Source organism: Coenobita brevimanus, chromosome 95, assembly GCF_032717465.1.
Source record: "Coenobita brevimanus isolate Jiangsu-jjx chromosome 95, ASM3271746v2, whole genome shotgun sequence".
NCBI lineage: Eukaryota > Metazoa > Arthropoda > Malacostraca > Decapoda > Coenobitidae > Coenobita > Coenobita brevimanus.
The window spans coordinates 7145401-7162973 of record NC_137048.1 but is presented as its reverse complement, the minus strand read 5'-3'; the positions used below and the strand labels follow the sequence as shown (position 1 = coordinate 7162973).

Sequence of the window (17573 nt, the reverse complement as noted above, 5' to 3'; positions counted from 1 at the left end):
GCCAGACCTCCCCAGGGAGATTGCAGAATGAGCTAAAGAATTAACCTGTTCATTTCCAGGTATACCTACGTGACGTGGAACCCAGCAAAAATGTACGTTTTCCTTTCTGACAGATAAATAAAATAGCCAATCTTGAACCTCACGGACAAGGGGGAGTAGAGAAAGATGACAAAAGGGAATATGCACTAAAGGAGTCAGTAAAAGGAACAAAAGATGATGAATAATAAAGCATTCATCGTTAGTCAAAACTTATCACATACAGCTCTGCTGTAAGTAGGCTAGCAACAGATGGTGAGATAAAACTGATAGGATTGAGAGGGAAAAAGTATTGCACATCCGGAGCCATTTGATGCCTTAGATCCATCAGTATAAACATGGGTAGCAGAAGAATAAGATTGATGGTCAAGAAAACAGGAATGAAGGACAAGGGGTGAGGTACAAGATTTGGAATAAGAAATAACAGAGATGAGACCAGGAGTGGGAGATAGGAGCCAGGGGGGGAAATTATGAGAACGTAGTGGAAGGACATCGGAACTGGTAAAGGAAGAATGGGTGAGCAGATATTGTACGCCAGTTGGAAAGAGAGGGTGTAACTGTGGCCAGGAAGCAAATTTTGGTAGTGTGGGTGGAGGGATGGGAAGACTCGGGGAAGGGAACTAACGGAGTTTGGTTGAGTATAGAAGAGAAAGAAGAGCACGATGTCGGAAAAAAAAGGGAAAACCCGATTCAGCATAGAGGCTTTCAATGGGAGAAGATTTAAAGGCACCGAGATCTAATAGTAGACCTAGATGATGAACTGAGCCAAGTTTGGGAAGAAGGGAAGGAGAGGCAGAGGAACAGACTTGGCAGCTTGAATCATGTATGGTAACAACCAGTACCAAGTGAAGTTGAAGATTTCGGTGATAAATTCCCCATTCGATATAGGAGAAAGTTTGAAGGAGGCGTAGGCGCTGTAGGGCAGATATTTTTAGGGAGAAAATATGTTCTTTTCAAGCAAAACGATAATCAAAGATTACACAGAGAAATTTTCCGGAGGCTCGATATTGTACGTGGGTAGTGTAAAGGAAGAGAGGGGAGGATGTAAAACTATCCTTTTGAGGGAAAAAAGCATAACGTATGATTAAGTTGTAGAAAATTTAGAACCATGTTTATTCGCCCAAAATGAGGTTGCTTAAACTGATTATTACCCGTCCCCGCCCAGGAGGGGCTCGGGGACAATTGTTTTCACTCGGGTTTGTATGTCTGTCTCTCTGTCTGTCTGTCTGTCTGTTAACAACTTTACGCGAAAATTACTGGTGCGATTTTGACTAAAATTTCTGGGATGATGGGCTAAGACCTTCTGATAACCTGATTAAATTTTGGGCCAAATTAGGCCAAGGCCCAGGCCGTAGGCCCAAAAAATGTAACAGAAAAAAAAAAAGGTAAAACATCGTTTTTTCTCCATAACTCCATTCAGTTTCGCCATATCGACATGAAACCAAAACATAAATGTGCATCTTTCGAATCTGCCTTCTATAACATGCCTGATTACATCAGGGGGGTGAGCCACCAGTTAGCAGTAGAGGGGCCATTGTCAGGTGGGTCGGGCCTAAAGTTTGAAATAGGCATAAAATCGTCCATTTTCATCCGATTTACTCCAAATTTGATATGTGACGCCTTTGACTAAATATCCTGTAGTGTTTATACTCCAGCACTAAAATGACTGCAGGGAACGGGTTTCCTGTGCCTTGGCACTGCTTCTTGTTGAATTTTATGTTGAAGCATGGAAAAAAAGGATCTTGAGATACAGATGGCAGAGTCATCTGCATAAAGGGAAGTTCTGATTCCAGGTGGTATGAAGGATATAATACCATTTATTACAATAAGAAATAATGTAGTGCCAAGAACACTGCCAAGAAGGACACTTTCATGTTTAAGAAAAGAGGATGAAATAGAATTGTAACACGAACGCGGAAGGTCGTGTCGCGGAGAAATGACTGAAGAAAGACACCCATATTTCCATCAGTTTCGAAGGAAGATAGTTGTTGTAGTATGTGGTATCTCCAAGCGGTATCATATGCTTTCTCAAGATCAAAGAATACAGCAAATGCGGATTGCCCATCAGCAAAAGCTGTTGAAATATAAGTTTGGAGCTGTACTAAAGGATCGACAGTTTTTCATGCTCATCGATAACCGAACTGGGAAGATGAGAGAAGACATTTTGACTCCAAAAGCCACATAAGATGATAAATAACTTTGCGTTCAAGCAGCTTGCATAGACAACAGGTAAGGGCAATAGTTCGGTAGTCGTGAGGAAGATGACCCGATCTGCTTGGTTTGAGGAATGGAAGAAGAGCCTGGTGCCATAAGAGAGGATAATAACCCTCTGACCAGACTTTTGTAAAAGCATATCAAGAAGATCATAGAGACGGGCGAAAGATTCTTTAAAATTTTAATCATTAGATGATGAATGCCATCTAGACCTTCATTAGTACCGTGGCAAGACTGAAGCACAGATAACAGTTAACAGGAAGTGAAGGGAGCGTTGTAAGGCTCAGTTGGTGGTAAGGAAAAACTGACGATATTACATTGAGAGAGTGATTTTACGGAATGGATTTGTGGAGATAGATGGAAACATGACTTGGCTGAAATGTGAGCCTAGTTCTTCAGCTACTGATAATGAATCTGCAATAGAGTGGTTGTTTATATATTACAGTGTATGTGAGAGAGAGAGAGAGAGAGAGAGAGAGAGAGAGAGAGAGAGAGAGAGAGAGAGAGAGAGAGAGAGAGAGAGAGAGAGAGAGAGAGAGAATAAATTGTTGTGGGAAGCAAGAAATTATTCAGGGTCGACAAAGGCAACGCTGATTGAACCGTCGCATCAACACAAGAGCCGGGTTGCTCAGTATATAGCCCATCATGTACAGGGAAGAATATCATCATTACCTCCCATCACACCTTCTATTGCCGTGAGGAAATAACTGACACGGAGGTAAATATCGATCTTAATAAGGTCATTGGATCTTATTCTAGATGACGCAGGCTTCGTAACCCCTCTTCCTTAGCGATTTATTTTTCATATTACATCTTAGCCTTCTTTGTATGCTTGTTAGATCGTTCTGATACTGACATAGTTTGTATCGATCACATAAAAGAGGATATGGAGGTGTAATATGCAGGATTAATCGCTAAAGAAGATGCGATGCGAATTCCCCAAGGCCACTTAGATTTCGTGTAGCTGAAAGAGGCAATTGATTTACATATTATTGAATTTAAAAGTCCTGTTTAAAATGCTCATCTACACTGCATTACAGCAAAGACACGAAATTGATAAGTAATATTTGAACACAATAGGTGACGTATTTAGCCCTTGTGGTTGATAATTAATGTATAAAGTATAATAATTTGAAAACTTGTCTCTGGGGATAACAGCAGGACACTGTGAGTTTGGGGTGGGAATTATCGTACTTCTGTAATTATAACTAACGGACACAAAAAAGTTTATTTGATATACATGACCATGACCATCATCCACTCATTTGATGTGTGCTGCCTATATGTTTCTTCAAGTTTATCATTCGATCTTTGTGTCTTCCCTCCTCTCTTCCTACTTCTCCCTTTCCTTCCTGTCACTTTTTTATTTATTTTTTGTTATTAATCTCAGGTCTAATGGATTCCTGTAACCTGGCGCTGGCTGGTGAACATATAACCAAAACGCTGGGTGAAGTATAGCCTACTGTGGTGGATCAGTTAACTGGGTGGAGAGATGGAAATGCGGTGTCCACTCAGGAATAAAACCACCAAATTTTCCTCGTGCCTCGCTGTTACGAGACACTGTCAACTGCAAAGGAACAGTGGTTCATTGCAGGGGACGGCCCTGCAATGGCGATTGTTTGCCTGAGATTGATGGGTCTGCTTGGCCAGACAGTGTGGGGATGATCAACAATTACAACGATCTAAGGGATGTTCATAAAGTCTTTGGTCCATTACGTTTCCTGTGTAGAAAGTTCTGACGTGCTCTTTGATAAAAATCCTCGGTTACTACTCTTCTTTTCTCTATATCATTCTTTATATCATTTATGAGCGGTGTTTACACTCTGTTCAGCCTCGTGGCTATTATCTGAAACGTTGATGGTTCTGTTGTGGATAAAGCATGACGATTTTTGTCAGCCATAGAAAGCCCCTGGATTTCTAAGACTGTGGTGTGTGGTGTACTTGCTGTGGTGGAGTTTGTGGTGTAAGTAGTGTATGTTTTGTGGTGGTGTATGTGGTGTGGTGGTGTATGTGTTGTGGTGGTGTATGTGGTGTGGTGGTGTATGTGGTGTGGTGGTGTATGTGGTGTAGTGGTGTCTGTGGTGTAGTGGTGTCTGTGGTGTGGTGGTGTATGTGATGTGGTGGTGTATGTGGTGTGGTGGTGTGTGTGGTGTGGTGGTGTATGTGGTGTAGTGGTGTATGTTGTGTGTTGGTGTATGTGATGTGGTGGAGTATGTGGTGTAGTGGTGTATGTGGTGTGGTGGTGTATGTGGTGTGGAGGTGTATGTGGTGTGGTGGTGTATGTGGTGTAGTGGTGTATGTGGTGTGGTGGTGTATGTGATGTGGTAGTGTATGTGTTGTGGTGGTGTATGCGGTTTAGTGGTGTATGTGGTGTGGTGGTGTACTTGGTGTGGTGGTGTACTTGGTGTGGTGGTGTATGTGGTGTGGTGACGTATGTGGTGTGGTGGTGTATGTGGTGTGATGGTGTATGTGGTGTGGTGGTGTACTTGGTGTGGTGCTGTAAGTGGTGTGGTGGTGTATGTGATGTGGTGATATACTTGGTGTGATGGTGTATGTGGTGTGGTAGTGTACTTGGTGTGGTGGTGTATGTGGTGCGGTGTTGCTTGTGGCTTATGTGGTGTAGTAGTGTGCTTGGTGTACGTGGTGTGATTGGAGTAGTTGTGTAAGTGATGTGGTGGTGTGTTTGCATCGGTGTGTCTGGAATAATCCCAATGGCAGCAGTGGAGTGGTGTGGTGCTGTGTCTGTCTTGGTGTAGTGGTATGATATCTCTTATAAACTCGGTAGCGGTAAAGGTGATGTGAGTGGTGTGATGGTGTGTTTGGGGTGGTATATGTGACATGGCTAAAACACCTGGTATAACCCTGCTTTGTCTGGGTGGTGTCAGTGGTGTTAGGGTGTGTGTGGATAGCTATATACTCCTATGGTGTGGTGGTATAGCATCTGGTATTAACCTAGTGGCAGCGGTAGAGGTGGTGTCAGTGGTGTGGTGGTGGATGTGAGTGGTGTGTGTGGATTTGTTTATGCAGGTGGTGGTATAACATCTAGTATAACCCTAACAGCAGTGGTGGTGGTGGTGTTAGTGGTGTGGTGGTCTACGGGCACTACGGGCAGCGTGAGGACCTAACCACGCTGCAGTCGCTGAAGATATCACTGCAGGGCGCCATACTGCTGCTGAGGCACGGACGCATACACCCAGGCGCACAGGTGGGTGTACCTCTCTCTCTCTCTCTCTCTCTCTCTGTTTTCCACATTTACTGTTAGTGTAATGTTTTTATACTTTATATGTCTACAGGGTGATGAATATAGAATTAATTCTCTTAAAGAAGTGGGCGTTTTTTAGCACAGTTAAATATCAGATATAATAATAATAATAATAATAATAATAATAATAATAATAATAATAATAATAAACATGCAATAGGCGTCCACACTGAAAGTGGAACGTGTTCGAGCAAGCGAACGAGCAAGTCAGGCAGTGCTGAATATTGTTTCATGTGGCTCACCAACTTCCTCTGATTTCCTGACCTGAAAACACTAAAAAGAATTTACTAAATTACACCAAAAATATTCCCCCACACTTCCTAAAACCAATACTCTTCTTGTATTAATTTTAGGTCTAGGGCTTGGGACCTACCGGGTTAGTAATGACTTTGCTTTTTGCTCACTCACAAAAATTACTCTCACCAAATCTCTCGGTGCGCTCCGATTCGAATCAGAAATTCATAATTTCTTTCGTCGATCAGGTTATGACTCGGATTCAGTCAAAATTTTCCAGAAAAAGCCAAACAGAAGGTATTATTTGTTTTGAAAATTCAAAACCTCGTTACTCACGTAACCTAAGACCGTTACTTCCTGCGCAGGCGGCTGTTAGGGCGCGTCCACACGTGTGCTCGTGCTGGCAACATGTAAGCAACACAGTAACGAACACGCTGCAAACCTGTTGGGAACAGCGCGTCCAGATCATGTTGGCAACATGGTATGGACACATTTACCCCTTCACCTCTCCTGTCAGTGTTCAAAGCTGCACTGAAACATGTTTGCATATATCTGTCTAAATACTGCTGCAAAAATTTACCCGAACATGTTGCCAGCTGTGTTGTCAACATATGTTCGAGGGCACGTGTGGACGCGCACTTACGCTAATCTGCCTTATAAATAATCGTTTCCTAGATTTACGGGTTGTGTATGAAATGAAATATTTGAGGATTTTTATGCGGTCTCCAAACTGGTGTCTAGCTTTCTTGTAACTTCAGAATTGCCTGAGATATCCAGAAAAGTTCGCTACTGTACTATAGAGTTTTCCTCCCGACCCCTGTCCCCATTTCTTGCTGATGCGATAAATCTTTCTCTCGGGTACATATGTCGGGGGTCCAAACTGTGACTAAAAAAAAAAAAAAAAAAAAAAAAAAATTGGTGTTCGAGCGAGCGAATGATGATGTTTTACATATAATTGTCTACCATCGTAACAGCATTGACTAAGGCTACGGCCTTACCAAATACTGGCTGACGCGGGCAGGTGTGGGCTAAAACACATCTCCCACTCATTTCAGCTCAGATAATAGCTAAGTGCAGTTAGATTAAAGGGGAAATTTGACTAGTTGCCTCATAACTAAAGGTCGTAAGCATAGGCAAAAATGTGGATACCTCGTATCAAACCCGATGCTAGTCGATATGCTTAACAAAAAATGCGGAATGTGGAATCCACATTTATGTGATGCTGTATTTGTGCGATCCTTGAATGCCAGAATAACTGGTGAAAATGTAAAGCTCAAGATGATGTTTTCACAGTTATTCTCAGATACATATAATATAATGATATACTGTTGGACCACTCTTCCAGTACCGTCATATTTTATCAGTGTCACTTAATTGTGAATAAGCATAAGGATAATTTGTGGAATCCACTTTTGTTGCGCACCGATTGCATGAATGTGGAATGCCCCAATTTTTATTTAAGCATACTACCATAAGACTCACCGATTTTCATGGCACCACAACTTGGCATTCAAGTAGTGGGAAGGGTCTAGTTTTGTCAGATGAAAACAAACTGTTTAGAGTCCGAATTCTATATAGTATAGGTGGCTTCAAAGCACTTCGTCCTTAATTATTCAATTTGCATAATACACAACAACATTCTCTTGCATATTATTTGTATCGTTTTAATATCTACTGTACATATAGGTCATTCACCTCTTACTTGGCGAGTTGCGTCCTTTTGCAGCTTACATCCTGTAGTGAGGGGCGTAGCTAGGATTTATAAAATCGGGTGACCAGGGCTGGCCAAACCCACTTATAGGGTGGCCCAGCGAAGACTGTTCACGGGGACCTAGAGGCATTCCCCCGGATAACTGGAGTGGCCACTAGGATGCTCAGGCAAATTTCAGTAGTGGCCCGTGCCATCGTGGCCACCCCTCTGGGCACGGCACTGCCTGTAGCTTAGTGCCAGAAAACAGACAATACGATGGCTTTTAATTTTCACACCACTTCCTCGTGATTAACACCATAATCTAATGTTAATCTTCTGTGGTAGTTAAGCTTTCAAGATGGAGAAATGACAATTTTACGTCGTTAAAGTTAACAGATTACAGTTTACATTTGCAGTATACAAGATCATGCTGAGGTATCACGAGGAGAAAAAACTGATTCCGAGGAGGTGTTACGAAATCTCAAAAACCACTAAAATCGGTATTATTAAAGTGAGATGGGTAAGAGGAACACAAAACCCAATTTTTGAAGGTCATTCATAGGTACCTGTGCTTATTTTGATGAGGCACGTTCTATTATCGTTGGAGCCTTAGAAATTATCGTAGAAAAAGGAAAAAAAAAAAGGTGGTTCGCTGTCCCTTTCACGACCTCAGTGATTATAATGTGGCTGTTTAGAGTCCGATCCAATAACGTTGCTGGCGATTTCATATCTATTTCTCAGCTATTATTTTTATTAGTACATGTTTTCATCCTCTTCTATATTACTGCAGGAAACTATTGGCCAAATGAATATATAAAAAAGCACAAGAAGCATTCAGAGAATGTAACACCTACGCCGTACAAAGATCCAAAAAGCCTGTCCACACGATCAGAGGGCACCTGTGGTTCTGGAGTATGGCAATGAAAAAGTACTGGGAAATATTAGCGTTGACGTAGGGGGAGGCCCAGGATGAGATGGAGGGATGGAATGGAGATGTATATGAGAGTGTGTGAGCTGGGAGCAGGGGAGTGAAATGGCGGGGCACAAGGGAACATGGAGGCGATTTGTCTGTGGTCACCCCTTACGGGATTGAGGCGTCTGCCACTAGATTGACAGATAGACGTTTTAACTGAATCACCTTCCCTGCTTGTGGATTACTGTTTCTAGCGTGATTCGTCATGGTGCCTCGAAGCCGATGAGCAGTGTCTTCGAACAAGGCAGATGCCCTCTAATCGCGTGGCCGAACACTTGACCTTGCCCTTTGCCCTTGATCTTTGACTGATTGCCCCCAAAAGCAAGTTCCTTTATAACTCGACCTTTAACCCATCCACCGAGTTTGGTTAGTATCGGATCAAAAGTCTGTATATTCACCTTGTCTTAAGACCTTGACTTCTGACGTATTGTTCTGATTGTTTACAGTGATTTCATCTAAGGCTAACCATAAACCATCCACCACGTCTGATCCTAGCTGTACAAAACTACATACGCTAAAGGATCGAACTTCTGACCTTGATTTACCTAGGGATGATTGTCCTTTAAATAAAATAACTTTTTTCTTTCCTTCCCATCAGCCTTTTCGCCAAGTCTTCACAAAATCGGATGCCAAATGTTTCAGCTGACCTTACCTATAACGTAAGACTTATGGTCTTTTTCAGCTTCCGATGGTCGTAAAAGTCAATGCATAATCTGGTGCAAGCTCATCCGAACAGTCTTACATAAGTTTGAAATATACAGACTAACAGAGAGAAGCAAATATGCAAGTACGCTAGCGAACACATAACCCCTTCGCCACCGGTGTAGAAAACGAATATTACGGCGTATTACGAGTGACAAATAACTGAGAAAAAGGACCACGACGCCTGCCAAGCCATTTCTAACATCCCCTTGTCCGGCAGCTTCGCAACGCGCAGCAGGCAGGGGCGGCAGGGGTGATATTCTACCCTGATCCAGACGACTTCAGGGGGTCAGAGGGGGGCGGCGATGCATTCCCTGAGGGCATGGGGCTGCCTGATGATGGCGTGCTGTGGCAGAGTGTTAAAACGGTGCCAGGGGACCCTGCCACACCCTGCATACCCAGCCTGGACACTGTCTTTAGGTGAGGTGAGACAGACGTAGACTGATAGAGAGAGAGAGAGAGAGAGAGAGAGAGAGAGAGAGAGAGAGAGAGAGAGAGAGAGAGAGAGAGAGACAAAGATATACGAGTATATGCAGAAAGATAGACAGGTGTATATATATATATATATATATATATATATATATATATATATATATATATATATATATATATATATATATATATATATATATATATCCATCCATCATCCAATCCTATTTTGCCCCATGAGAAGTGTAGGAGCCCGGGGCTAGGCAAATTGGTCATGACATTTAAGATGAGTGTGACCAGTCTTACTCATCCCTGAGTGACATAACTTGAGCAATAACCCCCACCACCCCTTGGATATAAACCTTCACCGGCTCAATTGGAGCGCCGGAATTACCCACTAAACCACCAAGCGCCATAATTTGGTTGTATGGTTACCACCCAGCGTAGTAAATAGTTTCTTGGTGTAATATATATATATATATATATATATATATATATATATATATATATATATATATATATATATTGAGATATAAGAGAGAGAGAGAGAGAGAGAGAGAGAGAGAGAAAGGAAGATTAAATCTAGTACCTCAACAACTCCAGGAAGAACGACACAGAGAGGCAGGAGAGGCAGGTGCCCGGCCTGAGCGTAAGCATGGATGTTGCTGAGCATCTCCTGGGGATGATGAGCGGGCCTGACGTTCCTGAGAAATGGGCTGGGGGCCTGGCTGTGTCGTACCACCTGGGGGGCGCCTGGAGGCCTGCCGCAAACATCACCAACATCACCCTCACCGTCAACACCGTCACCACCACACAGACCATCACCAACATCCACGCCACGCTTCCTGCAGCGGATGAGACCAAGTACGATATTGTTCGATTTGCCCTTTTTATTTAGTTATTTAGGATTTAGTAGTGTGTATTGCCACCTTCACCCTCACCCTCCACACCGTCACCAACATCTACGCCACGCTACTTGCATCAGATGAGACCAGTTACGGTGCTGTGTGATGTCTTGGTTATTAAGTACTGGTACTTCACCTCTCTCATGGTAGTGCCACTCTAGTATTTTATTTCAGCTAACGTTAACATCGTCACACACACACACACACACACACACACACACACACACACACACACACACACACACACACACACACACACACACACACACACACACACACACACCACACAATCTCCATAATCCACTCCACACCACCCACGTCGGAGGAGACAAAGTACGGTATTTTTTGACTGAGTGGCTATTTTGTACTTACATAGGATTTAATACTGTAGTAGTAGTAATAGTAATAGTAGTGGTATTAGTAGTAGCAGCAGTAGTAGCAGTAGTAGTAGTAGTAGTTGTAGTAGTAGTAGTAGTAGCAGTAGTAGTAGTTGTAGTAGTAGTAGTAGCAGTAGTAGCAGTAGTAGTAGTAGTAGCAGCAGCAGTAGTAGCAGTAGTAGTAGCAGTAGTAGTAGTACTAGTAGTAAACCCCAGGATCATCTGGATGTGAACCCAGTGGACTGCAGGCTAAAGTTTCCCATCTCCTTCAGCCCACCATCCTCCTTCTGGGGGGATAGGGATTGAGCAGATGGGCATCTGTATAACCATGGCAGCTCCATCGCCCAGTTATATCGGTGCCAGTACGTGAAGGAGTACATTACCATCGTCACCATCACCATCACCAACACACACACCTGTAGAGGGTCACAGTCAGTACCATACACCTCAAAATCCTCTTTCATGTTATTGTCTCGAACTATTGTCAATATTAAGACAATATATAACATACCATCATCCACTCACTTGATGTAGTGCTGCCTACTTTTTCCTTAGCCTTTATCATTCTTTTTCTGTGCCTGTCCTCCTCGCTTCCTATTTCTCCCATCTTTCCTCTCACTTCTTATTGCTTTTCTTTCCTTTACAGGTGGCTTTACATTGAGTGACAAGCCTAATGGTTTCCTGTAAGCCAAGAAACCATTTACAACGCTGGGTGGTAACCATATAACCAAACCATACGTGCTCCCTACGTGTCAACAAGTGGGTTGGTGGAGGGTTAGTGCCCCTCCCCGTAAAACAACTAACTCAAAGTCAAATGGCCACCCCTTTCGGGATTATGGCGTCTGGCAGTAGATAGATAGATAACATACAAGAGAATAGTAAGCGGCCATGTGCTAAATGAATCGCCAAGGAAAAGGTGCTACGAAGCCCCTTGTGCCGCCTAGAATACTACTCTACTTACAGTATTGGCCGACTTGCTGGTTAAACAAAGCTGTCATGCAGCTAAATATATTTGTTTTGTAGAGGTGTACTGTTCTTAACTCCCACAGGTTCCTGAGACTCACTTTTATCTGAATGATATAACCTGGCGTTAGCTGAAATTGACTTGCCCCGACCAGGAGAGGGTTAAGAAAACACACCAAGTGTGTCTTCCTTAGAGCTGTTACAATTAGACAAACTGTGCCATTTCTTTATTGCTTTCTAGTATTAGAATGTAACTATGTGTATTCTTTTTGTGTTAGTGCACCACTGTTTTGAAAACAAGTACGGCAGACTACCACCAACATTCACGTCACGTAGCCTGCACCAGGTAACACAGACCGGTGAATGATTTGTGGGATATTTAGTATTTATATCTCGTCTGCATTAACATGACGATTTTCCTGTATCATCGTGTTGCTTGTAGCTCAGTGGCAGAATAAGAATTCTACAGCTGTACATACATTTCATAGTACCTTCTTGTGATAAGAATATTGTAGTGTTAATCTTTTGTTACAGCTCAGCATTTATATTGGAAAGATGGCTGTCTTAGGCTAAGTTAGAGTGAACAGTGTAGTTATTAGTTATTTCGTTTTTAGTATTGTACTTTCCTTATTTAGTATGTACAGTTGGTAGATGGGGGCGACCACCTTGCACTCAGTCGATGTAGTGCGGCCATTATACAACTGTACTGTACACTTAGTGAAAACTCATGATTTCCTGTATCCTAGGAGACCATTTGCTACGTTGAGTGGTAATCATGGAACTACATGACACCTGGTGGTATAGTGGCGCTCCAGCGTGATGGGGCCTATAAGGTCCGAAAGTTGTTGGGGTTTAGTGCTGACATAATGCCACTCAGGGACGAGCGAGACTTGTCACTCTCCCTTATATCAGGAGCGCGTAGCCTAGGCCCGGACCCATACGCTCCTGATAATGAAAAATATAATATTTGTAAAAGAAATGGATGATAGCTATACATTTTTAGTATTGTTTTCGTTCTTTTTATTTGCCTTGTTAATGCGTGTGACTCTGGGCATAGACTTACCAGCCCGTTCCCTGAGGCCAAGCAGCCCTCAGGCGTACCACACACCTTCCACATGCCACAAAAGCCAGCCCAGTGCATATTGTTTATAGTCATCTGGCCCACTGGATCAGCGATTAAATATCATGAATTTTTCTTTATTCTCGCTGTTCCCAGATGAATTCAGTCATCATAAAAACATTTTTTTCAAACAGGAAGGGTTGGATATTGCCTTCATTAACCCCTCCATTAATGGCGATCCCTCCTGAAGTTGCCTGAAGTCGTAGGGTATAAAGTAGAAAATACGCCATCGGAATGAAGGGGTCAAATTAGGAGGCTTCGTAGCACCTCTTTCTCTGCGATTTATTTTACATATTACCGCTTGACGTTGCCCTGTGAAGTTTTTTTTTTTTATCTCGACAATTTGCATCAGTAACGTGCTGGAGGATACTGAAGTGTAATATACAGAATAAATCGCTAATGAAAAGTCGTCATGAAGTCTCAGAATTAGCAGAGAATACGAATATGTGTGTTAGGGCAGAGGAAGTGGTGGTGGTGGTGGTAGGGTGGTTGTAAAAGGCAGCGAGATGGTTTGCTACGGAAAGAGAAGGCTGAGATCGAACTCGGATTCTTTCGGACTGCACACGACCTCACTGTCTCGTAAGGGGTGACCACAAACAAATCGCCTCCACGTCGCCCTGTCCCCCGCCATTTCACTACCCTCCACCCCGCTCATGCCCCGTCTGTCATAACCCTCCATCTCATCCTTGGCCTCCCCCTCCCTCTGCCTCCCTCCACCTCACTCACATACAGTCTCCTCGTTAGTTTCTCGCTCTCCATCCTCTCCACATGGCCAAACCACCTGTGTTTTTCTCCTGACGCTTTCTGTCACATCCACATCTCTGACCACCTCTCTAACTCCAGTTCTAGCCACATCAGTCCCCGTGCCGGTAGATAGATAAACAGATAGATCCATCGAGGTACCATAGATATAGACAGACAGACGACAGATAGATAAATAAGTAGATAGACTGATAGGCAGATAGATAGATAGATAAACGGACCGATGGACAGAGAGACAGATATTATAAACCAGAACAGGTGCACATTGATAGGCTGACGTGTTGTTGTGTTAGGGTAGTGATAGTTGCGATAGACAGATAGATAGATAGATAAATAGATAGAATGATAGGCAGACAGATGGACTAATAGATAAGCAGATAGATAAACAGATGGCCAGAGACAGACAGACAGACAGATATACACTAAGTCAAAAGTGGTGTTGTGCTTGAGGGCAGTGATGGTAGGGAGTCACTACGGGTTTGGCCATATTAGATAGGTAAATAAACAGGGAGATAGATAGACAGGGAGACAGACAGACAGATGGTTAGACACGAAGACTGATAGATAGACAGACAGGAAGTCAGACAGATAGGCAGGGAGACAGATTGATAGACATAAACTATGAGTAAAACGCGGTGTTGTGCTTCGGAGCTATGGTTGAAAGTCATTACGCGACTGGCCACGGAAGTCCCCCGTCCTACCGTGAGGTAGAATAGGCAGACAGATAGATAGATAGATAGACAGATAGACAGAGAGGTAGGCTGATGCATAACAGAGAGCGACAGAGAGATACTGTAAGCTAGAACAGGTAAACCTTGATATGTGTCGTGTTGCTATATACCAGGACAGTGATGGTTGGGAGTTACTGCGGGTCTGTTCACATCAGTCTCCTGTCTCGTTAATAGATTAATAGACTGATTGATAGGTAGATAAACAGATAGACAAATAGATAGATAGATAGACAGACAGATAGATACAGATAAACCTTGTAGAACGTGGTGTTGTGCTTCAGGGCAGTGATGATTGGGAGTCACTACGGGGGAGGCCACGTCAGTCCACGGTCCGGCCTCGCGTCACTGCTGGCTCTGAGCGACGCCCTGGCCAAGAGCTACCTCCCCAGCGGCACCGGGAGGAAGATGGTGTTCTCTGCATGGGCCGGCACGCAGCAAGGCATGATTGGCTCCACTGAGTTCTCGCAGGTGGGCACTGAGATCACACACACACACACACACACACACACACACACACACACACACACACACACACACACACACACAGATATATAGGCAGATAGATGATTTACTGATTACACACACACACACACACACACACACACACACAGACTATCTCCGGCTGACCACATCAGTGATATAGTACGGAACATGTATACACTGCTTGCAAATATGAGAATAGCATTCACATACATAAATGAAGACATGCTAATAATAGATAATAACATCATTCATCAGACCAACCCTGGAGTATGCATCAGTAGTCTGGAGTCTTCATCTCAAAAAACACATAGACAAGATTGAAAAAGTTCAAGGGGCCGCTACAAGATGGGTACCAAGCTTAAGGGATCTTAGCTACGAAGAAAGACTAAAAAAAACTGAATCTACCAACACTACCGGAGAGAAGGAAAAGAGGTGACATGATTATGCTATATAAATGCATATTAGGGAAGAAAATAGACTTAAATGATTACTTAACCTATGGGGATGCATCAGCAAAAGGACACTGCAAAAAAATGCATAAAAAGAGAGGTGATAAAGACGTAAGGAAATTTAGTTTCCCAAACAGAGCAACTGATCAGTGGAATGCACTACCGAATGAAATAGTGTGTGCCAAAACAATTCACAAATTTAAGGATATGTACGATAAATATGGTTTAAGACACGGGACAGTACGATCTTGACTCATTCCTGTAAAGATACAATTAGGTAAGAACAATTAGGTGAGATCACACACACACACACACACACACACACACACACACACACACACACACACACACACACACACACACACACACACACACACACACACACACAGATAGATAGATAGATGAACAGATGACTTACTGATCACACACACACACACACACACACACACACACACACACACACACACACACACACACACACACACACACACAGATAGATAGACAGATAGATAGAGAGATGATTGACCACATCGAGATTTTAAATATTACCTGCGTTCAGTAATGCAATTACAATGCAAAATATAGTACATGCATACAAAAATACTCTAGTCCACAATATATTGCAATTAATTATGCAAACTGAATATAATAAAAACGAATAACAAACAAGCCAGACACCATTTAACCAACTCCATTACCTCGTAAATTTTCTTACAGGTTATATTATAGGGAAGAGTCTCAATCATAATCTCCTAGTCTGTTAATACTGTAGGTTTGTCTGATATTTGCTGTAGTAGCAGTAATAGTTGTCCCCTAGGTAGTCTGGCCGAACAGCTCCGAGTCCCTAAGGAAGGCCACGGACTTGCCTCAACAACATGCCTCTCGGTTTGTACAAGGACACTAATGCACAAACGTTCCTCGAGTGGGAGGCGTCTACGTCCTTGCCTATTCTATCGCCCCGTCTCCATCTCCAGGCTATACCCAGATACATGAAAATGCGTGAACGATATGGTTAGGTGTTTTTTCGTGGTAAATGCCATGTACGGACAAACCTGGGTTAGTCTCTTTATCTCTTTATAAACAAGGCACCTTGATGAGCCTGAGTTTTACAAGGGCGTCGTGATCATTTCTGATTAAAGTTAACTTATGTCGAACTTCATCTGTGGTGGAGTTTTTCACCAATTTCCCTGTATGTGTATTATAATCAATCAAAATTCTAATGGAAACTGACAAAGGATCGTCGTGCATGGTATATCTTTCTGACCACATCATGCTAAAAAATCTGAGATGCTTGAACATGACTAAATCTGGTAACGACGGGTAGCCTGACTTGCCGTAACACACCAGGTTTAATATGGTCCTTCTCACCCCCAGCAGTTGTGTTAGCGCCCAGTTGTACAGTCTGATGACCGGCTTGATACCAGCCCCAATCCAAGATTCACCCGCACATGAGCGCCGCGTCAGACACCCGTCGCTTCACAATGAACGGTACATCGTTGTTCTTTTGGACAAACGGTACAAACTTCAACAGATGACGCATTTTATTCTTTACATGTACTCTGACGGCCGAGGACGTCGCTTATGAACGGCGAACCTAAGTATGTGTAATTCGTGCGGTTCTCTATCAATAACTCGTTCACACTGATCGGCTCGGCGCTCCCATCTCCGAGTTTATTACAAAGAATTTATTTTTATTGTTGTTTACTACCATGCCATAATCTCTAGAATAAAAACTAGTGTAATACCCCCAAGTTTTTAATCATAATTATAATGTCTACTCGTCTACAATAAAACAGTATCGTTCATTAACACTAACATGTACAACCATTCTAAATATCTTTCCGGGTCGCAGTTTTCTGTCATCGCTTTCGTTAACTCATTCACAAATATTACAAACAAAAAACCTGAAGCTGGTGAACACTGTCTAACCCCCAGTGTGGCCGTAATGGTGGCAGCACCAACTATACTTTGTCACCCGGTGCATCACCACAATCGCTGCCACCATCAACATCCCACACCCCAACATTTTTAATCTTATAAATAACTTGTATCTAGGCGCGAAATCATACACTTTTGAAAATTAACAAAAATCACGGATAGTTTAATCTTTCTTCCCCTCGCCGTATCTGCAAGGAGGCCGAAACCACTGACTCAACCGCTCGCACAGCACCATGTCATATGCTTAGAAATACAGTTCATTACACATCCTACCGGAGAGAGAGAGAGAGAGAGAGAGAGAGAGA

The 17573-nt window shown here is 42.9% G+C and overlaps 1 protein-coding gene across 1 annotated transcript in view; it reads left to right on the top strand.

The window, feature by feature from the left end:
* The window catches only part of LOC145413187 (aminopeptidase NAALADL1-like), an 88257-nt gene that overhangs the window by 25889 nt on the left and 44795 nt on the right, over window positions 1–17573 (top strand). Inside the window, exons 6-9 of the mRNA XM_080282913.1 lie at window positions 5311–5455; window positions 9332–9531; window positions 10144–10404; window positions 14680–14866. Of these exons, the coding sequence (XP_080139039.1) occupies window positions 5311–5455; window positions 9332–9531; window positions 10144–10404; window positions 14680–14866 (793 nt within the window). The remainder of the gene's footprint in view (window positions 1–5310; window positions 5456–9331; window positions 9532–10143; window positions 10405–14679; window positions 14867–17573) is intronic.